Source organism: Danio rerio, chromosome 15 (assembly GCF_049306965.1).
Source record: "Danio rerio strain Tuebingen ecotype United States chromosome 15, GRCz12tu, whole genome shotgun sequence".
Lineage (NCBI taxonomy): Eukaryota > Metazoa > Chordata > Actinopteri > Cypriniformes > Danionidae > Danio > Danio rerio.
The window spans coordinates 20029702-20054093 of NC_133190.1; the positions used below are offsets into that span (position 1 = coordinate 20029702).

Below are 24392 nucleotides of genomic sequence, written 5' to 3' on the forward strand. Positions count from 1 at the left end.
GAGCTATTTTATCATTTAAAGGTGAATATTATTAGCCCCCTTAAGCAATATATTTTCAGATTGTCTACAGCAGTGGTCCCCAACCTTTTTCTAACTGCGGACGGGTCAATGCTTGACAATTTTACTGCGGACCGGAGGGTTGAAATAATAATAATAATAATAATAATAAACATGAATTCACTGTGTACTCATATGGCACTTTATTAGCACATTGCTCCAACATTACAATGCTATTATAATATAAGGAAGTAATGACTTTATTAACACATTGCTCCAACAATATAACATATTATAACATCAAAAACTGTCCGTAATGCTAAATCAATGGGAGCCCTGAGCTTGTTTCTTTGCAACGAGATGGTCCCATCTAGGGGTAATGGCAGACAAAAGCCCTTTTCACACATACAGACCTTTCTGGTAAATTACCGGCAATTGTAATGTATGTGTATGTATGTGTTGTATGTATGTGTTAACAGGGCCTTTTTAAAAATACCGGTAAATTCGTTCTGGCTATTTTCCGGAAAGAGAAGTTGTAACATTACCGGTAATTTGCCGTAATGCTGCGCTGTGTAAACGCAGAAGGAAGATTGCCGGAAAGAGCGCGTGCACGTCTAGAACGTGCTGACGTGGACGACTGCCTTAGCCAATCAGAACAGTCAGACGCATTCACGTCCGCGCGGTTTATGAGAATAAAAGCATTTTAATATTTTTCCAGACGCATTTAGCTGCTAGAAATTTGTTAGATACTGTTTATATGTTCATCCTAATGCTAACAGAGTAAATAATTATCAATAAGATGCTTATGATAAGCCGTTGTTTGTTAAATGTACCTTAAAGCTTTGCGTGTGCCCGTGAAACAGCCCGTGAGCGCCAGCACACACACATATCATGTACATCTTGACATGCGGAAGTGTTTCTCTATATGTTTTCATCGAAGGTCATTTCTGGTTAATGATGTCAGAATTACCGGTATTTTGAAATGGATGTGTAAATGCTCTTTTCCGGAAAAATTCCATAACGTCCTCGCCTGTGTGAACAGCTCTTTTTTTAATTTACTGCTAAAGTCATTCCGGAAATTTTCCATATATTTTCCGGTATCACTGTGTGAAAGAGGCTACCCGAAGTGTGTTTGCTTGTGTCCAGTCTACTCCTTTGCCTTGTTTTGGTGGCTGTCATTGCAGAAAACCCCACTTCACACAGATAGGTTGTTGGAAATGGCAACAGGGTTTTCAGTGCTGTGTTAGTGATCTCTGGGTATTCTGCCATGACTTTAATCCAGAACACCGGCAGAGTTGTTTTCTCGAACATTGTTTTAAGGCCGCCGTCAATTGCGATCTCCAGCAGTCTTCTTCTTGCACGGACATGCTGGATTCAGCTGGTTTGTTGACAAATGGGTCACGTATCCATTCCTTTGCCGTTTGTGGGTCCTTTGAGGTTGGAAAGTAGCGCTCAAACTCCTTTAAAAGCGTAGACTGGTGATTGTGCATCAGCTTGGTGAGTGAGGGCGCAGGCCTTTTTCTCACACAAAAATCCCTGCTAATGTTTGAAACATGTCCAATATGCCTCTGTTCATGCACCGTCCGCACAAATCCAGTTTGGCTTTAAATGCAGCTACTTTATCTGCCAACTTAAAGATAATTAATTCTTGTGCGGCCCGCTACTGATTAATCCACGGACCGGTACCGGTCTGCAGCCGGGGGGTTGGGGACCACTGGTCTACAGAACAAACCACTGTTTTAATGTGACTTGCCTTATTACCTTAACTTGTCTAGTTAACCTAGTTAAGGCTTTAATATGCAAATAAAATATGTAAATAAAATATGTAAAAAATATGTAAAATATGTAAATAAGTGATTTACTTGAAGCCCAACAGCACATTCAGCATGCAAGCCTTGATTGAGCTGACAAATGTCATTTGATTTCAGGACTCTGTCCCATGTTTAGGTCCAAATTAAATTTTTAAGTGCAAAATATTGTAGCGGTTCTTTTTTCCTTGTGTTTTTCTCTCTTTTCATGTGTCACACTAATGATCAATCTACAGGTTTTCCAGTGCAATAACTCAGTCTTAAGTATGAAGTGTGAGTTTTTCAGTTAAAAAGTAAATCATATTTAAATGGCAAGAGTTCCTGTGGGGACGAAAGTAACACAGTTGCTAATGTCCCAGTGCTTATAGCCATACCTTAGTTTTCACTTCTATATTATAGTTTGCAGTATTTGGATTTAGATGTAATTAAATTAACACATATTGGCAATAAAAATAAAAATATATACAAAAAATTTGTAAAAGATGTTAACATTTTGCATTGGTGGATTGCTTTTAAAACATTTTCTGGAACTGAAATTAAAATGAAAATGCTGTTAAAATTTTTCAGCAAAAATAAAGGACATAATATGTTTGCAATGAATGTTAAAAAGGTCATAGTCAGATTTATTTAAAATAAACTAGCTTAAGTCAGTAAATCTAGCAAGTATTGTTGTGTTGCTTTTGTTTAAAGTGTTAAAGTTATATGCCAAAAACATTATCTTTTAAAATTTGATTTTTATGAAAAATGTTACTTGCGTCCCCGCTCTCCCCTTCTGTCATCATGGCAAAGATAGAAAAAAATCAGTTATTAAAACTATTATGTTTAGAAATGCCTTGAAAAAATAATTTTTCCGATAAATGGAAATTGGGATAATAATTTAGAAGGGCCAATAATTCAGGAGGGCTAATAATTCTGACTTCAACTGTGTTGTACTTCAGTAAATACTTAAACGTAAATTCATGTATTGTTTACATGGTTATCTATCACATGGATAAGAATTGTGTTAAAATAAAAATACTTTTATTATTAAAACAATCAATATAAATTCTTAATGTTATATCTATAACTCTTACATTTCTAAACTGTAAAATGAGTAAAAAATGTCTGCTGCGCTGTTTAATAAATAAATATGGGATTACATCAAAGTTACACCAAGAAATATTTGACAAACCAGATTGACCAGACTGACAGCCAATCAGCAGTAAAGGGGCGTGTCTTGTAACTATAGACACCAAAAAGGGCTGTTGACTTATTGGAGTATGGGCATGTTTGTTTTGATCATTTCAATATTGATAAATCAATATTGTTTATCATACATTCATTAATTTTCCTTCGGCTTAGTCTCTATTTCAGAGGTCATCACAGTGGAATGAACCGCCAAGTGTTCCAGCATATGTTTAACTCAGCAGATGCGCTTCCAGCCACAAGCCAGTACTGGGATCAACCCATACACACTGATTCACTACGGCCAATTTAGTTTTCATTCAATTCACCTATAGCACATGTCTTTGGACTGTGGAGGAAACTGGAGCAAACCCACGAGGAGAACATATTAACTCCAACTGGCCCAGCCGGGACTCAAACCAAAGACCTTCTTGCTGTGAGGTGACTGCCAACCACTGAGCCATCGTGCTGTTCCTAAATGATTGATCAATACTGATAAAAAACAGTATTGTTAGGAAAAAATTGGTGCATCTTTAAATGTGTTTTATTCAACCCAAGCTCATTCTGAAAACGTAGTCCCGTGGATTTTTCTGGAGACAGCGGAATACGTCCCGGGAGGTACGTACGGCTGCATTAATTTTTTTCAAGCGAACGCTGCGGGGCGGTGTGACGCTGTTACCTTTCGCGCTTGCCGGCTGACCGCTTACCTCCTTGTGGAGGGCTTTCCCGCTGCAACCCGTTTGTCCACTCAGCTCACCGTGTAACGTCGGCAGGCTTGAGATGCAGAGAAGAGGAGTTGACCACGGCGATCGGTTTCGAGTCCGGGGAAGAGCAGTTCCAGCAATCAGGTAAGACAAAAACAGAATCCCAAAAATTAAGTGAACGAGTTTTATAACAGGGTGAGAACGCGGTGAAATCCGAAAACGCGTTAGAAAAAAAAAAAAAATCAGGGCTTTTCTTTTTTTTGGACGGCTTTTGTAAACTGTTGCTCGGGTTTAGGGGAAGCAAGCGGGCGGGCGGGTCAATCGGTAAAATTGATTGGGTTCAGGGAAAGAGGAGGGCGGTCAGCCGATTGGCCGGTCGTGCAGTCAATCATCCGGTCAGTCGGACAGCGGCCTCTGGCGGGTTGACGCGAGAACAGCGCGGGCGCGAACCGCACTCGTGAGAGACGTTCAAGATGAGAAAAATCACACAACAGCGGCCTCTCGCGGATTCGCAAAAACAAAAACTGCAGCCGTACGTACCTGCCGGGACGTATTCCGCGGTCTCCAGAAACGTCCACGGTACTACGTTTCCACAATGAGCCCGGGTTGGTTTTATTTTATTTTTACTGTGTCTTTTATTTAATTTTATATTAATACCCCATTCGGCTTGATCTCACAAGATTATTTGAGCTATTTTACATATTGGCTAAAAAATTACTAATTTGTACAGATTTATGCAATCGAATTCATATGAGTGATAAAGGCACTTTCCCTCCTTGCAGGTAAAACAGGAAGAGAACAACAAGGAAACAGGATGGAGAACGGAAGAAGTATTGGAGTCCAGGAAAGTAGAATCACAGGTAAGGGTGATTATGTTTTTTGTTTTAGAAATTTCAAATACAATGATGAGTTATTGTTGAATACATATGTTGAGGTTATTGTTATTAGAAAATAAATTATTAGATTTTCTCGATTGGCGACAGAACAAAACACTGTTGTCCAATGACTTGCCTAATTAACCCAAATTGCCTTTTGTTAACATAATAACCTAGTTAAGAGCCTAAATCGCACTAAGCTGAAAACTAGTATCTTGCGAAATAACTAGCAACTGTTATTGAGTTAGGGCGAGGCAGTGGCGCAGTAGGTAGTGCTGTCGCCTCACAGCAAGAAGGTCACTGGGTCGCTGGTTCGAACCTCGGCTCAGTTGGCGTTTCTGTGTGGAGTTCTCTTTGCCTTCGTGTGGGTTTCCTCCGGGTGCTCCGGTTTCCCCCACAGTCCAAAGACATGCGGTACAGGTGAATTGGGTAGGCTAAATTGTCTGTAGTGTATGAGTGTGTGTGTGTGTGGATGTTTCCCAGAGATGGGTTGCGGATGGAAGGGCATCCGCTGCGTAAAAACTTGCTGGATAAGTTGGCGGTTCATTCCGCTGTGGCGACCCCGGATTAATAAAGGGACTAAGCCGACAAGAAAATGAATGAATGAATGTTATTGAGTTATTAGAAATGAGTTATTAAACGATTATGTTTAAAAATGGGTTTTACGTATAATTTTGACTTAAGCAATATATTGTATATAATATTTTCAAAGAATTTTAAATGTCAAGGAATTTCTCGATTCCTTATGAATCAAAAGGGAAGATGTTGATCCAATTCAATTTTATTTTTCTTAAAAATTGTAATAGTTATGGGGCTCCAAATGAACTTGGAGTATGAAAACATATGAGTAAGAAGATCCTTCAAAACATTTGATGTCACTTCTGTATTTATTTGTGCACAGTTGGTGGATGTATACATAGTATACAATGGATTCCAATAAAGAAAAAAAACATAAGTGCCTTTTGCTGTCAAAAGATGAGAAGAAAACAAAACAAGGAAGCACCTTTCAAATGAATGAAATGTTCTCGGCTACACCATCTGGATTAAAGGGGTTGATCGCACAAGTTACAATGTGCCTTCATAAATCCAGCAGAGAGTACATGAAATACACTTACAATAAAACTCTGTAGACTTTTCTTTCAAGAAACATGGGGATTTTACAGGCCATAGCAGCTACATGTGTCCAGTGAATACAGGCCCAAAAAAGACACTTGCTTATTCTGTTTAATATATTTGTTATATAAATATCTAATTCTGATGGGTTTTAGCTAATTGAGGGAGATTGTATAAGATGTTTAAGTTATGGGATTATATTATAAAATGGCTATAACAAATAATCAGAAAGTGTCATACTTCACGTTTTTTTATGGGACTTGGATTTAGTTTTAGGGCAGTCTTATGTGGAATATTTGCAGTACCACGGCTGTATCAGTGTCTTTTAGCACAGATTATTTTACAAAATAATTTTATGGTATACTCGTATAAAGAGCTGAGTAGCTAAAATATATTGGTTTAAATTACACTAACTGACTTGTATATACTATTTTAATTGTTTTATCTCTGTGTACAGTACTTTTTGTTAAACATTAACGTTTATTTTTATAGTAATGTAAATATGAGTTCAGGATATGTCTTCTTCAGCCCATCTAAAAGGGCAAATGACTGATTACTTTAATTAAATGCTTTCTTCTGGCACAATTATTTTTGTCTATTCATAAATTCTCCTCTCAAACCTTTGACGGTTAGAACAGTTTAATCTATCGATTACCTCATCTTAATTTCCAAATACAAATGATGAATAGTGCATGGACCAAGTCGCCCTGTTTTTGCATACAATATGCTTCACATTTAGGTCAAATATTCACATATATTTAACGAATACAAATGCAAACATTAAGTCTGACATCTTCACTTTATCCACAGACCACATACAGAGTGAAAGTCTGCTTTTGTAAGTTTAATGCTGTAACAATTACATTGTTCTGTGTTTGGTTGCGTTAAAACACCCTGTCCTTTTCGAGGTAGGTGATGTCTATTTTACAATGGTAAAATGTTTATGCTCATGGTAAAAGACCTGTCTTTATTTCATGATGATTTTCCCATTATAAAAGCGAGGCACCACAGCATGCACATGTAAAAAGATCCCTATTTTTGATTTGGCTCCATGATATGCAACCCAGGCTCAATGGAAGTACATGACTTAACCAACAGTTTTGGAAAAAAACGACTTGTGCCTACATTTGACTACAGGTTCCAGGTGACCACTAGAAGCTGTTAAACACTATCAACATTTGTTTCAGAGTGTTTTGTGTTCACTTTATAATTTTGTGATGGTTAATTTGCTGAATTTGTGTAAATTTCATTCAACTTGCTCATGCCCCAGTGATTTTTTTTCCTAAATTGTATATTCTCCAGGACAATTTTATAATATTTTATTGCGTTTCTCCAGAAACGTATTTAGGGCTACATTTTTAGAATGAGCCTATGCTGGCTAAGTTTAATCTCAAATAACTCCATAAATAATGTTGTATAACTCTTTAAAACTGCCCCTTTTAGGCTTTGATCCTCTTTTCAAAAGAGAGTAGAGCTACAAATGTTAGCAAGCATAAGGGCAAATTTAAAAACAAGACTAACGTCCCATGCTAATAAGCGAGAGACTGTCACTAATGGGCTTTCCTTCTCAGATGACACATAGAAAGGGAGAATCAAAGTGTTTCTGCAGACTGTTTGATCATAAAAAATGTAATTCATAAATGTTTACCATTAAAAGCTGGCTATATTCACAGACTGTTGTCACGCAACTGTTTAAACCCCTAATAAAAGTGAATTTTGCATAATAGCAACTTAAGAAATTTAACTAGATTTGAGAAAATAAAATAACATTTTTGATTTTCACTGAACTGTGCTGTTTAATAAACTTCAAAATAGGGTATCATTTATTCAGCTTATAGCGCCTGTTGTGGGCATGTCATCTGTAAAGTGTAGCAAATGTACCTTTAGCAAATTATTTCAGGATTTGCAGAAATGTAGTCGTGTAGTTCCACAGAGTCTGGGCTAAGAAAATGGGTCCTAAAACACACCTGAACAGTCACTAGCAGGACCGAACAGTGCAAAAGTCAAGTTCCTGTGGCTTTTTCTTGCCTGAGCAATGGTCTCTAGGTAAAAACTGTCCTGTCTGAGTCATGCACCGCAGTGGGCGTCTCTTAAAGCCTTTCCCGCAGGTTTTAGAGCATGAGGACCATTCGCCGATGCTCCATGTTGGGCATGGATCACCACACACCTTCATGGAACTGGGCTTCTGGGATCCATCACAATTTGTGGCCATTTTCCCATCTGACCCCAAACACTGTATGAGTCTACTTTGGACTCCATTCCCACAGCTAACCGAGCACTTACTCCAGTCCGCCGTGACCCACTTATAAGATGGTGTCTGATAGACTGGCTTCTTCAGTTCTACTTTATTGCTGTCTTCCAGCACGCTGTTCTCCGCAGGGATCCTCTCCTCTTTCTTGAAGATCTTGCTCTCCTTATTCCCCACAGTCTGGTAGTAGGAGTATCGCACACGAGGAGGTGTCATTTTACCCACAGACAGCAGCTCCACCGTCAGGGACTCTTTAAGAGGTCTTGAGGTCTGCAGTGTCTCCACTGACGTGCCGGTTCCACTGTAGCGCAGCAGACTCCCCTTCACAATGATGTCTTTTTCTACTGCCGAAACCACAAAGTTTCCGTTCAGGAGATATTTGCCGTGATGGTTCTTTACTGCTAGATAGTTGTCATCGTTCACCAAACCACGGTAACCACGCTGCCTTACATCCACATTTGCAGCTCCAATAGGTAGATCGATGACAAAGTTATATCCATGTCTAAAAGAAGAAGATAACAGGGTTGGATAGTATTCAGAATTACTCAAGTTTTTGGCTACACTTTACTTGCATGTTTTAGAGGCACCAACTGCAAATCCATCCATCCAACCATCCATCCATCCATCCATCCATCCATCCAACCATCTATCCATCCATCCATCAATCAATAAATCAGCCAATCAATCAATCAATCAATCAATCAATCAAATCAACCTGTCATTTTCACCAGTTTTCTCTAAAATCAGTACAGCGACTATAGACTCATTGAAGTGTTGCCATGTCCACTTACTGTACACTTATTTAGTGTTTTGGGCTTCAGTGATCCAGCTTATGGAGTTAATAATGTAGACAGGTGTGATATTTGGTCAGATAAAGCATTTAGGTTAAAAATGATTATGGATGTGTACTTATTTGCTGTAGTTAAAATTTGAAGTGGATTAAAAGTTTAACTTTAATCAAAGTTGTACCTTTTGATCCCCTTTAAATGACTACTGTATATCTTAGGGATCTTTATCTTTCCACTTGGACTTGAAAAACCAAGGTCCGACCCGAGACCTGACTTTGTTTGGTTTCTAAATTTTGACATGTGCCTCAGATTCAGAGTCAGGTTCAGTATAAACTGCCTTGGACCTAGGGTAATTTTAAAAAGTGCTCTTTAGATATCCAAGATATCTACTCACATCATTATAGTGCACATTCATGCAGGAAAGTGCTTTTCGTTTAGTGAACAAAGTGAACCCATGAGTTAGACTTTACATTTTTTTTGTATTAATTAAAAACATAATAATTTATGCAAGTCAGATTTGCTTATAAAGTGATTTGAGTCAATTTGGGTTAAACTTTAGGGTTGTTTATGGTTAGCCACTTGTAATTATAAATTATATGTTCTTAAAAAAAAAAAAAAAAAAAAAAACAACACATACTCAGAGATGAAGCACCTACATGGGTTTTGTGAACATTCCAGAGACTTTCTTGCAGTTTTTGTTTTCACCTCCACACACACCACACTTGTCAAACTTCATGTTGGAGTTCAGTTTTCCATCACAGCCAGCCTTGATGCACTTTCCCTGAACACAGACAGCTGAGGTATCAGGAGAACAAGGAGTCCCATCCACCACCTGTCACACAGATAACACTCAATGCACTTCACCAGCAGACACTTTTCAAGTACACAAAATTAAATGTGCTGAGTTTTACAAGAGAAATTCCAAGTATGGCCTTAGTGTTGGTAAAGTCATGCACTACAAATTGATAAACTATGGGAATAACTATGGGAAAATAGCTTTTTCTTGTCAATGTCCCAAACTAATATGGGTGCTTTCACAGCTAGATTTTTGTTCCGGCGCGTTTCCCTAGTTATTCGTTCGGCAAATGTGAAAGTAGCAATTACGCTCAGAACTGTGCCGAATCAATCGGTCTGATATCACCTGAATGAGATGGTCTAGGCTTGATTGAAACAAACTTTGCAGCGGATCGATTGTAGTGAGAAAGCAAAACGATCCAACTAACTAACAAACCAGGATACTGTATATCCCAGTGCATTGTGGATATGTAATAGGCATATGGCTATATGAAGAGAGAATTATGTCTAGGGTTGGATGTCTACCGGTAAATGTGCATGTCATGTAAAATAAGAAAGTGAGAAGTAGGTGTGGAACTTAGGGTATTTATAGTGGCTTAGGATCGTCTGATTGGTGAATCATAAATTGAATAATGCGGGGCCGGCTGCAAGCAATCATAAGCATGTAATCATCTTGAAATTAGTTTATAAATAAACTTCACTAAGGACGCATGACAGCTGAGCGGGACTCTGCAAAATAAACCGTAAAACTCTGACCAATGTGACGAGAGTTTACTCGCACATTATTTATTTTAGCTATTTTGGTCTGTTTTGAACTTTTGCTGTGTGAAAGCGAACCACACCAAGAATAAAGAGCAACATTGTAACAATTTTAATCGCACTTTCAGAACAAAATAATCGATCTACATGTTTGAATCAGTAGGCCAATTCAGCCAAGCACAATGAAAACTTTACAAAAATAACACAATTGTTATAATCTCTGTTGATTAATTATTTTGTTAGATTAAATGATTAATATAGATTTAATACAGCCAATATGAACAGTGAAAAGTTTACAAAAAACAGAATTTATAGCTGTAACAAAAATAGGCTATAGATTGTTTCTAATAGTAAATGTCTGCTTTGTCCAGTTTTGCATATATTCATTTTATTGACTCCTTATCTATCTATTTTGTCAAAGCTCCATGTCTAAATAAATCTTCAGCAGACATTACACCAGACTCACCTCCTGTCTAATAATCTCAAAAATCTTTGTTTTGTTACTTTTGATGATAATATTTACAATTCTGTCCACTTTCTCAACAATTAATGCTGTTTCAATGTGTTACGGCATGACAGATTAAACAGCAAGTCAACATGATCATTACTTTCTCTTTGCTAGTCAAAGAACAAAATAATATATGTACAATATGTCTTATAAACATTTAAATCAACCAACATTTCAAACACATTAGTAAAACAGCCTTGTTTGTTTAATTTTTTTAAGTAATCTCTCTGGTTACTGTTGAATCACTGGTAGCTGTAGAAATAAATGAGCCCATAATCAAATCTGAGGTTAATCAAAGCAAGACAGAGAGAAGAAACCAAGACAACCTGAAACAGTTTCAAAACAAATGTCAACATACAGTAAGGTAACATAGTTATCAATAGTTGTGTAATTGACTAAATCTGATACAGCTGTAGAGCTTATTGATGATTCTACAAGTCTTTCCAACATAGACTCAAGCCGTGGTCACACTAGAGTTTGGTCATGCGAAATTCTGTCATGCAGCACTGCGTAAAGGTGTCGGATTAAACAAGTTGATTATGCATTAAAAAAAAGCGAACAGTTGCTCTATATTTTACATTTCTGTAGAAGAGGGCATGTTTTGGTTTTCTATTGGTCTCACACAATCAGATTTTGCAGGTCAGAGTTCACCAAGCTTGAATTTTCTAGTGCAACAACATGCGAAATGTATTGCACATACTTGCGTTCCCGGTCTGCCACGTTTGCATGTGTATAAATTTAAGCCTATGGGACAAGAAGTGCAGTGGGACTGCTGCTTTAAAGAAAATGCGTGCTTTAGGCAAAAAGTTTGTGAAATCACAAAAATGCACTTAAACATAAATTTGTCTGCAGTTTCTAGATAAAAGGGTTTAGGTCAGAGGTTCGCTAGGTGATCTGTATGAAAACCACAAGGACATGTACAAGTGCGTCTATCTGAAACGTGTAAAAGTAACGTATTTCAAACTCGCAAACATTTACATTGCACCCTCTAATGGAATGGATTGAAATGTACCTGGAGCAATGTATTTTACAATTCGTAAAAATGTAAGTCGTAGCCCATATTTCCAGTGAGCCTGGGCTTTAACTGTGATTTAAGTTCTCGCCATTACTTTTTAAAAGTATTTGCTTTGGAAATACCATGTTATTTCTTTCATGACATAAGAGCTAAGGAACTTCTCCTGCATATGTCAAACAACTTTTCCATATTCAAGAAGATAAATCAGTTTATTTACCTTTGGCGCAAGGACGTAGAAGTATCCGGTGCCGTTGGCTCTGCAGATGAGCTTACATCTGTCTTTAACAGAGACTCCCGAGTACTTTGGGACCCAAACCACAGATGGACTCAGTCTGTTAGTGTTCAGTGTAAAGCCATTAAACATCTCACACTGCTCCTCCCGAAACGTTTTTCCTGTTACAATCAGTCGATCATCATCAGACATGAATTATGTTTAAAATACTATTTTTTGGAACAATTTATTTTGATGGCCCGTTTGAGTAATAGTAAACTGTCTGCTTAATATCTGTTGACACTGCTCTTCAACAGACATTTAATAGACTATAAGAAACTTTGCAAGTACATGTCATCTCACACTAACCTAACCCTTACCCCAACCTAACAGTCTACTTATAATCTGATGAGAATTAGTTGGCATATAGATACAATGTAACTTAAATTCAACAAACGGACCATCAAAATAAAGTGTGACCTTTTTTTAATAGAATGACAGATTTGTTGTTTACCTGAGTCTTTACAAGGCTCTAAGTTGCAGGAGCGATGCTTCACTCTCAGGCCTTGGCAATACTTGCCCCCATTTTCAGGCACAGGATTGTTACAGTCACGTTTGGCAAGCTGCACTCCTCCTCCACATGAACGGGAACATGGGCCATACAGACCCCATCGACCCCAACGACCATCTACCTGTGGAGAAAGTCAACACGCTTCAGAATAATGACACCTTGACACCTTGATGAAAATGATAAAAAAACAAAACAACTCTGCTGTTTATAACACATTTTTAACTATGCATTTGTCGTCTTTTAAAAACATATAAAAAAATGAAACTGACCTAAAATTTTTGGACTTATTACACATCTAGACATGACTACCATTTGTCTAGAAGTACGAATCGAGAGCATTTGTCAACCAAGGCTCATTCGGATTATATTCTCCTATATACATTTCTGGAGAGAGCCAAATATGTGTCAGAAGCTACGCTGAATCTGCCAGAGGCCGCATGTTTTTCAGATCTCCAGTTTCTCTTGTGAGTGCCATTCGCGCCTGCTGTTCTCATGTAAATCCAGGCCTGTTTGACTGACTGACCAACTGTTCAATCCCCCACCCTCCCCTTCCCTAAACCCACCAAATAGTACTTTTAAAAACGTGTTTTAAAACCACAGATTGACCCAATTACCCTCTTTCCTAAACCCAACCGCAGTGTTTTCAAAAGCAATCCAGAAAAAGAAAAGCCCTCACGGCAGCCTGGTTTTTGCCACATTTGAGATTTTATCACATTCTCACCCTGTTATTTACTTGTTTATTTTATTTTTGGGCTTTTTTTTGTCTTACCTGCTTTCTGGAACCAATCTTCAACGGACTCGAACCTCGTTGTCACGGTCAGCTCTACCCTGCATCTCAAATCTGCAGACAAACGTGTCGAGCTACCGGACAAACTGGAAACATCGAAAAAGCCATCTATATAGAGGTAAGCGGTCAGCTGGTAAGCGAGAAAAGGAATGGTGTTATGCTGCCCCGTATAGCGTTTGTTTTAAATATGAACTTAGATTCAGGCTACATAATTTGTGATCTCCAGAAATGTATATAGTACTACGTTTTCAGAATGAGCCTATGTTGTCATAGTCCATGATATTTTTTTTAAAAAATTCTCCATTTATACAAATGAATCAGTATTCCAGTTTCCAAGAAGCTGTATGAGTTTGAGGACCATCTTTCTATATTGTGACAACTGAGGGACTCTTTAAGTTTACAAATCCTCTTTTGGAGGCACATTAAACTGCATTTCATATCCATTAGGATCCATCAAATATCCAGAGATATGAGCTTTTGCACAGTATGGTAATGTAGGAAGGTTTCTGGGAATTATGTCAATATTTCATGTAGTTCATGAAGGGCAGTACTGCATACAAAACAATATCTTTGAACAAAAACCAAAGCTGTTACCAACAATCACTGTGTTCAAATGTTTACAATTTTGGAGCATCGGTGAATCCTTAAAGCTTTTGGTCTTGTAGGCAACTTCAAACACCTTAAGAATTAAGTATTAAGGGTATGTAAAATTATTTTGACTTGTGGTCATGATGTTTGCAATTTATGCTTGTTTTAAAATTGCAGTACTAAATTAGAACAAAGTTGATTTTTACAATCGCATCTTCTTATTTAAATGACATTATTTGAATTGCCAGAGTGATTTCAGATGAAGATATTTCATGATCCTGATGATTTTTTTTCTAACAAAAGATCCGGGCCAGGTTTGCAGTCATATCATGCTCACCTTGTTTTTGAAGGTATTTTGCTTTTCAGTGCAAGTCCCCCTGTAGCACAACTTGTTGGTTCCACAGGCAGTGCCATCAGCCCAGGGAAAGTGGCGCGTCTGGCAAACTAGTTGACCTTTAGCCTTCCCAGTACACCACAGTTTGGAGCAGGCCTGCATGTAGGGACAGGGCTTGGATCCGGAGCCAAATGCCAGCTCACACTGACGGCCGAGAGAGTAGCTGATGCCTGGTGGGTCTTCTGGAAGAGCCATGAGCTTCTGGGGCTGATCCAGAAGACAGTCGCCTAGAAAGCAATACGTACATGTTTGATTCATGTAGCTGAAAATATCCTTGGTGTATTTGTTTGATATTCCAGTGATAAACGTGTCAGAGTGTATTGCAGGACTGCAGTCAAACTCACCATGGCCAGAGTCCAGGAAGTCAGTGATGATAGCAGCGCTGCACACAGACCAGGGCGTGTGGTGGTCAATCTGGATCAGTGTTGGAGACATCATATGATTGTCCTTCAGCTTTCCAAACACATCCTCACAGGCCTTCACATTGTCATGTGGCATGCTGAAGACATGACCTGGAAGAGAGCCACAGATACGGTCAAACTATTTCAGTCTTTCTGTTCTCTCTTTTTCTTTATCTATCTATCTATCTATCTATCTATCTATCTATCTATCTATCTATCTATCTATCTATCTATCTATCTATCTATCTATCTATCTATCTATCTATCTATCTATCTATCATCTATCTATCTATCTATCTATCTATCTATCTATCTATCTATCTATCTATCTATCTCTCTATCTATCTATCTATCTATCTATCTATCTATCTATCTATCTATCTATCTATCTATCTATCTATCTATCTATCCATCCATCCATCCATCCATCCATCCATCCATTCAACCATCCATCCATCCATCCACCCACCATCCATCCATCCATCCATCCATCCATCCATCCATCCATCCATCCATCCATCCATCCATTAACTGAATCAACCAATCAACCAACCAACCAACCAACCCATCCATCCATCCATCCATCCATCCATCCATCCATCCATCCATCCATCCATCCATCCATCCATCCATCCATCCATCCATCCATCCATCCATCCATCCTGCCATCCTGCCATCAGTTCATCCATCCATCCATCCATCCATCCATCCATCCATCCATCCATCCATCCTGCCATCCTGCCATCAGTTCATCCATCCATCCATCCATCCATCCATCCATCCATCCATCCATCCATCCATCCATCCAATTAGTTATGGGATTTTACATACAATTTGGTCATTGTCATTTAGATTGTCAAACATGTTACAAATCTGAAAGCATTTATGCTAACATTTTCATGTCATATCAGTTGTGTAAATATGTTAAATAACATAAATTATTTGTATTTTTCCCTAAAAACTATCATTTCGTTTAAGAACACATTTATTCATGAACTCATATGGGTTATAAGGTCATTTTGGCACAGTCACTTTGGCACATTTGTCAAACAACAGCGCATACAAATAGCAAAAAAAAAAAAAAAACATAGATTACCTGCAAAAGCCAGTCTCTTGCTTAAAATCCTTAGTTTATCTCTTAAAACTACATTTCTGTGTCAATGAATGTGTCAGTGCCATCAGAATTAAAAGTCCCTGTGTCATTGTTTATGGATAAGACAGTAAAATTACTTGGTCATGTTGTCAATACAACAGTATACTCTGGAGGGCGGTTCTGATGTAAACTATGTCTTTTTTTGTTTGCTGTTTGTACCGTAATTTGTTGGCAGATCATGTCATTGTGATACAGAAAGTAGAAAATGTGAGCAAAGGAATTTACTTTTAGATGCACCTTCTTTAGAAAAAGTCAAGAATCACTTGACAGAAATGTATCAATGTATACCAGTTTAGAACAAAAAGTCTAATGAAAATGTATAGAATAATGCATTATGAAACGATATTAAGACAACTTTTTTAGCCATTTTGCATGATAAGACTTATGCCTTGAACAAACGATTAAATGTTGTGGTGCGGACTACTAAACACCATCATGGTTACACACACGACACTAAAGTAATGGGCTAAACATTTATTAACATCAGAGGTAAGATCAAATTCATATTATTCATAAGTGTCATACAAGGAATTATGAGAAAGTGAATTCATGGTTATGTACCATATACAGTTAGGTCCATAAATATTGGGACACAATTCTAACAATTCTTTTGGCTTTGTACTCCAACACAATGGATATGAAATTAAACGAACAAGATGTGCTTTAACTGCAGTCTGTCAGCCTTAATTTGAGGGTTTTTAAATCCAAATCAGGTAAATGGTGTAAGAATCACAACAGTGTGCATATGTGCTTCTCACTTGTTAAGGGTCCAAAAGTAATTGGACAATTGGCTTCTAAACGGTTTCATGGCCAGGTGTGTGTTTTTCCCTCATTATCCCAATTACAATGATCAGACAAAAGTTCCTGAGTTTATTTCAAGTGTGCTATTTGGATTTGTAATCTGGTACTGTCAACCCCCAAGATGAGATCCAAAAAGCTGTCTCTATCAGTGAAACAAGCTATCATTAGTCTGAAAAAGTAAAACAAACCCATCAGAGAGATAGCAAAAACATTAGGCGTGGCCAAAACATTTCTTTGGAACATTAATAAAAAGAAAAAAACCCACCAGTGAGCTCAGAAACACCAAAAGACTTGGAAGACCATGAAAAACAACTGTGGTGGATGACCAAAAAGTTCTTTCCCTTGTGAAGAAAACACCTTTCACAACAGTTGGCCAGATCAAGAACACTCCTAAGGAGGTAGGTGTATGTGTGTCAGAGTCAACAATCAAGAGAAGTCTACACCAGAGTGAATACAGAGGGTTCACCATAAGATGTAAACCATTGGTGAGCCTCAAAAACATGAAGGCTAGATTAGAGTTCTAAAAAAGCCTTCATAATGCTGGAACGACATCTTTTGGACAGATGAGATCAAGATCAACCTGTACCAGAGAAGAGAAGAGTATGGAGAAGGAAAGGAACTGCTCATGATCTTATTGAGGCATGATGGTAGTAATGACATGGCAAAGATTTGTATGGCTGCCAATGGAACTGGTTCTCTTGTATTTATTGATGATGTGACTGCTGACAAAAGCAGCAGGATGAATTCTGAAGTGTTTCAGGCAATATTTCTGCTCATATTAAGCCAAATGCTTCAGAACTCATTGGACAGTCCTTCAGCGTGCAGATGGAGAATGACTCAAAGAAACTGCAAAAGCGACCAAAGAGTTTTTGAAGGGAAAGACGTGGAATGTTATGCAATGGCCAAATCAATCACCTGATCTGAATCCGATTGAGCTTGCATTTCACTTGCAGAAGAAAAAAACTGAAGGAAAAATACCCCAAGAACAAGCAGGAACTGAAGAGAGTTTCTGTAGAGGCCTGGCAGCGCACCACCAGGAATGAAGCTCAGCTTCTAGTGATGTCTATGCGTTAAAGACTTCAAGTTGTAATTGACTGCATTTGCAACCAAGTATTTAGAAGTGAAAGTTTTATTTTTGATTATTATTCTGTCTAATACTTTTGGTTCCTTAACAAGTGGGAGGCACATATGCAAACTGTTGTAATTCCTAAAGCGTTCACTTGATTTGGATGTACAGTAAATACTCTCAAATTAAAGCTGACCGTCTGCTGTTGAAGCACATCTTGTTGTTTAATTTCAAATCATATGTGTTTGCGCATAAAGCCAAAAATGTTAGAATTGTGTCGATGTCCAAATATTTATGGACCTAACTGTACAGTAGGGAAACTTACTCTTACACACAGATTTTACAGTACAATTTATACATTTATTTACAGTTAAAAACACAATTGTTTATTTACCGTAAGCAGAAAGTGATTTAAAAAGAAAAAAAAATCATTGAGATCATCTGAAAGTAAGAATAAAAATGTGATGTCATGTAAATGTGATGTCAAGAGAGTTTAAAATGTTCTGCTGTGCTGCTTTTTTGTTTTTGTATGCAGCATATTATCTGTTTGTTTCTAAGAAGTATGATGACTAACACATTCAAATATGCACAAAGAGTTTAACAGGTCTGTGCACACCATATAAGGATGGCACTGATAGACCAGCCCTGGTCAGTGTGGTTCTCTCAGCATCTGCTAATGTTTTCCCATCTGTCTTTTATTAAACCTTTGTTTTCACAGGGATCAAGAGATGTGAAAAACGCTTGAACGCAATTGTCATTGTTCTACTAAATTAATAATTAAGCATGACAGGACTCTTTTTCAGGAACAGCTGGCACAACATTAATGTTTAAAGATCAAGGAATCAGAGATAGAATTTCAGAAGTCATCAAAATCTCATCGCCCTAAAGGTATCGACTTAATTTTGGGATGGGTACTATAAAAGAAACCCAGACGTGACCTTAAATTCAATGTTTTTCCTCAAAATGCTGAATTTAAAGCCAAACAAAGCTCTCACCTAGTTCATGTGCGGTGGTGAAGGCTGAAGGGAGGCCATCATCTTCAATAACCGAGCAGCTTCTCTTAGGATCACACATGGTGCCCACGTCAGCCATACCAAGAGTGTCACACGTAGTGGCCCCACACAGGTCCTGTGAAGAGGATGATTGTAGTGTGAATTCACTAATGGTAAACAAGCATCAAATGTTTTATTAGCAGTTCGAAGACGACAGTAGTAATCTCGCTTTTAAACTCTGTAATTGCTTCAAATCCCCATGCTTCCTGATTGAGCTTTCCCAGTGATTAGATCTGATCCACAGCATATGTGTGTGAATCGTCTATTTCCGATTTGTCCGATCTGAATAAATGGTTAATGTCTATTGACATAATGGGAAGCACAGGGCGTTGTGGACCAATGAGGGTGGCCAAGAATGCTTGTAAACATCTGTAGTTACAACATAGTAAAGAGGACAGATGGACCCGTGTGAGAACATCATAATGCAGCCACCTGGAGCCTTAAGAGAGAACGTTTAGAAAGTCTAAATACATTCCAATATTTTCTTAACATAAATAGTAGATGTTTTTCATGCACATCAGCTCTGTGTGTATTTTAAAGGGATACTCCTCTCTTTTTTTGGGGCGGGGGGGGGGGGGGGAGGGGGGGGGGGAATTCTGTCTGGTGGGCAATAGTATCTGGATACAGCCTTGATGATGCAAGCTAAGACTGCATATCTCAGTAATGCAATGTCAGACACATTGCACTCAATGGAGCTAGTAACGTCACTGCGAGTGGTAGGGTTAGGTGAGCGCATTACAGAACATTGGATGCAGCTCAGATTGCACTGCACCAAGTCTGCATTAAGAGCCCTCTTCTGGTGGGAGCACTTTTAGCATAGCTTAGCATAAATCATTGAGTTGGCATGTCGTTTAAATATTACTAAAAAAAAGCTCAATACTTTTCCTATATTTTGGCATAATAATCAAGCAACTTTGCTGCTGTACCATTATGCAATGATGTAACGCAGTGACTGAAACTAGGTAACAGTGCTGTGTAATATCGTTGTGCCTGCTACAGCCATGGTACAGCAGCAAAATTCCTGGATTATTACACTGGAATGGGAGTGTTCAAAGCCATATTGTTGACCTATTAAATGGCTTCTTATATTTTCTGTTGGATTTAGTACACAATGTAACTACAGAAGAGTCAAGATTTAAATAAGAAAATTATCAAACCATTTTTTTACATGCTAATGGTCTAATCTGATTCAATGATTTATGCTAAGCTAAGCTAAGAGTGCTCCTGCTAGACATACTGTAGAGATCATATTGGTTGGCTTTGACAATGGTAAGATTCAACTGTTTATATCTAGAGGACTTTTAAATTTAGCCTGTTTAGCCTAATAGGTGGAGTGTTCCTTTAATACCTTAAATAATACAGTATATATTTGTTGCTTTATTCCTGTGTAAAATGAACACATGGAGTAAATTGTTTTGTTAAATAACAGGTGCAAAGCAGGTAACTTGGCAAAGCGGTTAGTGTTGTAATGACAGCTGACTTGGATCAGTCCACTGCTTGAGTCAGTGTGTTTTTGTAACAAGTCATGATGTGTGCTTTCAGCTTTCTGATGATGTAATGGTGCTTTTTGGTTTATATTGGAATCAAATGGTAGAAAATTACATTTTCTTGCATGGGTCACTCCCGAGCCTTATTTGCTGAAATGTTTTACTTTTTTTCTACCCAGATGGCATGTCATGATGTTAGTATTGAATTGTTTCTGCTGTTCCAAAACTCTTGAACTATGTAATGCAAAATAAAGTCATCCATACCAGAAACAACTGAGGAAAAGTTATGTAAGAGGTGAATCATGATGTTAGAGATTACAAAAAGAAATCATAATAAGTAAAAAAATATATTAAGTATTTAGCAATGCATTTTTTGTGTAATTGCTGCCCTGATGTTTTTAATCCCCCCCTCCCCTCCAGATTTGTTGTTCATAGGTGTAGTTAACCCAAAATGTATTTATTTCTTCTTTGTATGCATACATCATTATGTGGAAGCTCACATTCCAATTCCAGACTGCCCTGAATCCACTCAGGACTGTTTGCCAAGGCTGTTTTCCAAGTTAATAATTGTTTTAGTTTTTACTTTAAAAGACCTCAATTTTTTGTCAGGAGCCATTGGTATTCATTTTGTTTGCCTGTATCTGCTTTTTACCTTTTAAAGTGCCACTGACTTCTACGTCTTCACCTACATCTTGGATGACTTAATGGTGAGTAAATAAACATTTCTGAATCAAGGTTATATTTTACAGAAATGCACTTCCTGTAAAACTACACCACATAGGCTTTCCTTTGAGGATTATTTAAATATTATTTTTACAAAAACTGATAAAGTGATAGTTTACTTAAAAATGGCAATCGTTACAGGTTTCCAACATTCTTCAAAATATCTTAATTTATGTTCACCAGAAGAAAGAATGTCAAACATGTTTGGAACAAGTGAATGGTGATTTTCAGTTTCGGGTGAACTATACCCCCTTAATAAATGTATTAAATCAAACAGAAGATTATACCAAATTATATGAACATTAACTTCTTTCAGGAGAACTTTTTTTTTTTTTTTGGCAAAATGCATTCTTGCAGCAACAACTAGAGATTGTTTTGTTTATTCCAAGACAATTATCAAAACATCAAATCAGAAATCCATTTATTTCTGTCTTAACTGACACATCCAGACGAAAAAGTCATTGACCTAGATATGTGAACATCCTTTCTTACCTGCTTTGTAAACAGAATAGCCGTGTCCCAGTACTCAGGGTGTTTGTCGTTGACTTTGTTGAGCTTCTTCTGCCAGGTGCAGAAATTGCGCAGGGTTAGTGCTGCGTTACTGGATACTTTGGGTCCCTTTTCTGCCTCATTAATCACTATAAGCTTTACAACCACTATACTGATGGCATTCAAGATACTGGGGTGTTTGTACAGCTTTGCAGTGACGGACAAAAGAGTCAGAAGGTAATGCTTCAGGTCGTCACCATGAAATTTTGCCATTGACTCATCAGCAACAACCAGCACCTCCACGTATCTCGGGATAGAGGCGAATCTTTTCGACCTGCTCATGCTTCTCAGCAAAGTTTCTGTCAAGTTCTTCGTGTGCCCTTTCAGATGTTTGTACTTATCTAAGGACTCCACAACCTCCTGGTTTGATGTCACTCCGCACTTGGATAAGTTTGGAGCGTTAAGATTTTTCCTGCGGATGACGTGCGTTTTTCCAGCATCATCTGAGATCAGTTCTGGTGCTGTCCTGCGCTCAATGATGTACTCCATCCCGTTATAAGAAAACGCTCCTCGGACACCTCCACACAGACTGAGAGCTGCATATGAATTCATGTCTGCGTTGATATCACCAGAGTAGAAGCATCTTCTCAATTCATCTCCCGAAAGCGCGCTTGGAGATGAGGTGTCTTGAAATGTGTCGTCAGGAGCAAGGAAACTGGAGTCAGGTAAAAGAGTAAGATAGAATTCCTGATTAAACGCGTTTATTCGGTAAACAACAAGTTCTTTGCTCGGTTTGTCAAAACTTGGGACATTTTCACGGTCAAGTCGAACAGGTTCACAAAAATCAGTTTCCACACAGAGGTATCTTTTCGTTAAAATCAGCACATGCAAAAGACAAAACAAAACGGGGAAAACCGACATCATTGTTGGTGGTGAAATATCCCCTTAAAGCTTAATTCACACCGTGATGCTCTTGATCACGGTTCTGTAAATCCGTCAAGAGAATTAAGCTAATCGCCATCCTCTGTGAAACCAGCACACTCTTTTTTTTTTTTTACTTCACATGTAATCATTGCAGATTGTGATAAGAGCTTTTGGGAGGTTCTGATGAGAGCTCATGGTTCATGTTGAACACCGCAGAGGCATCTGACTCTCTTATTATGAGCATCAAGCCAGGCGCGCTTCAGAAGTTCCCTCCCACTCCTTACAAATCACTGTCATTTGTAGAGGTGTGGAATACTTGGCAAGAGGCTTTGATGGGAAAAGACTGTGCTAACGGGTGTATTTGTTGTTATTTTTAATTAATATATATATTTAAATTAATTAATAAAAAAACTTTCTGCACTCTTAGAAATAAAGGTACAGGAGCTGTCACTGGGGCAGTCCCTTTTCAAAAGATAAATATTTGTACCCAAAGAGTTCACAGTGTTACCTCAAAGGTGCATATTAATGCCCACATGTACCAAAAAAGTACCTTTGAATTTCCATTATAGACCCTTCAGGTTCAAATATCTACCTTTTGAAAAGGCATTGCCCCAGTAACAGCTCATGTATCTTTATTTCTGAGAGTGTACGGTGTCTTATTAATTAAATAAAATACAATACATGTGTTGGTTATCGAATACTTTTGGTTGTAATGCAGACACAACACTTTATATTATTTATATGAGGAAAGGTAATAAATCCAATTAAAACAATCATGTAGTTTTGGTGATTTTACCTTAACAATACGTTATACTACTAAAGTACTAAGAGAATAAACAAGGTTTTTCTTAATTAAAGAAAAGGGTCAGTGAACAAAGATACAAATGAGAGTCCAATAGAACTGAATAGCTAACAATATCCATGGATAAACCCACCATTAATTTCAATTACTTTGCATTATATTCACAAATGAGACAAGGATGTGATGCAGAACTTAATTTTTGCAATAAACATTTCTAAACTTTTTTTATTATGTTTTTAAAATATTAGCAATCTGGAACAAGTAGTGAACAAATGCCGAATTCCTTCTCCAGAGATGAAACCTTTTATCAATGTTTACATCTTAAACAAGTGGCCAGAGGAGTGGGATGTATTGGAAAATAATAAACTGTATGAAATACAACCTGAAATCTAAAGTTTTAAGACATTTTCATCAGGTGATTGGAGACCCCACTTAATGTTTGTACTGCACAACTCCCCTTACTGTAAAACACATTTTACTGGACTGTCCTGCCTTTAATGATTTCAGAAGGCTTTTTTTAAATGAAATAAACTTTCTTAAGGACATTTTTTAAATAATGTACTAACACTAAAAATCTTATTTAGTTTTGTTGTTTTTAATAGTGTATTGAGAATTGAAATGTTCTTGTTATGAAAATAGCTTTGGTTACTGACATGGCATTTAATAAAAAATACATTACCTTACATTAAAATGCAAGCTCTGTCTTGGGAACAGCAGACTGTAAAAGCAATTCCTGTTTATACTAATCTGCAAAAATGACTTATTGCACCCAAAACTGACATCTGTTATCATTTACTCTATACTTTCACTTGTCACAAACCCATTATTATTATTTTTTTCTGTTGAGCACAAATAATGCTATGTTGAAAATGTTAGAAGCCAGTAACCATTGACTTTTACAGTGTTAGTTTTTCCTAATACAGAGGACAATGTTACCCATTTCGAACATTTAAAAAAAACAAAACTATTTTGTTCAGCAGAAAAAAAGAAACTCATTCTTGCTCATTGACTGAACACATACAATTCATAGACTAACATAGCTCTTTTCTCAAAACTACATTTTCTGTAGTTTAAAAGGAGACAATAATGGTCAAGTCTATCAACTTGCACTTTGAAATTGTGTGTCAAAAGCCACCAAAACCCAACTGATATGCAAATGCCTGGCCCAC

The 24392-nt window shown here is 37.6% G+C and overlaps 1 protein-coding gene across 1 annotated transcript; it reads right to left on the bottom strand.

Moving 5' to 3' along the window:
* Positions 1-5416: 5416 nt before the first annotated feature.
* adamts15b (ADAM metallopeptidase with thrombospondin type 1 motif, 15b) lies at positions 5417-22645 on the bottom strand. Its single transcript, XM_021472931.3, has 8 exons — positions 21501-22645; positions 18742-18874; positions 14670-14837; positions 14269-14552; positions 12500-12677; positions 11992-12167; positions 9354-9529; positions 5417-8411 (listed from the first exon to the last, which is right to left on the bottom strand). The coding sequence occupies exons 1-8, from the start codon at positions 22419-22421 to the stop codon at positions 7640-7642; spliced, it is 2808 nt and encodes a 935-aa protein (XP_021328606.2). The 5' UTR covers positions 22422-22645; the 3' UTR covers positions 5417-7639.
* Positions 22646-24392: the final 1747 nt, after the last annotated feature.

What these genes read in the sequence shown, in the direction of transcription:
- adamts15b (XM_021472931.3), bottom strand. Translation starts at nt 22,421, where the DNA reads ATGATGTCGGTTTTCCCCGTTTTGTTTTGTCTTTTGCATGTGCTGATT. An exon ending in CTATTCTGTTTACAAAGCAG is followed by an intron (nt 18,875 to 21,500) that starts GTAAGAAAGGAT and finishes TCCTCTTCACAG; the next exon opens with GACCTGTGTGGGGCCACTAC. An exon ending in AGAGCCTTGTAAAGACTCAG is followed by an intron (nt 12,168 to 12,499) that starts GTAAACAACAAA and finishes TGATTGTAACAG; the next exon opens with GAAAAACGTTTCGGGAGGAG.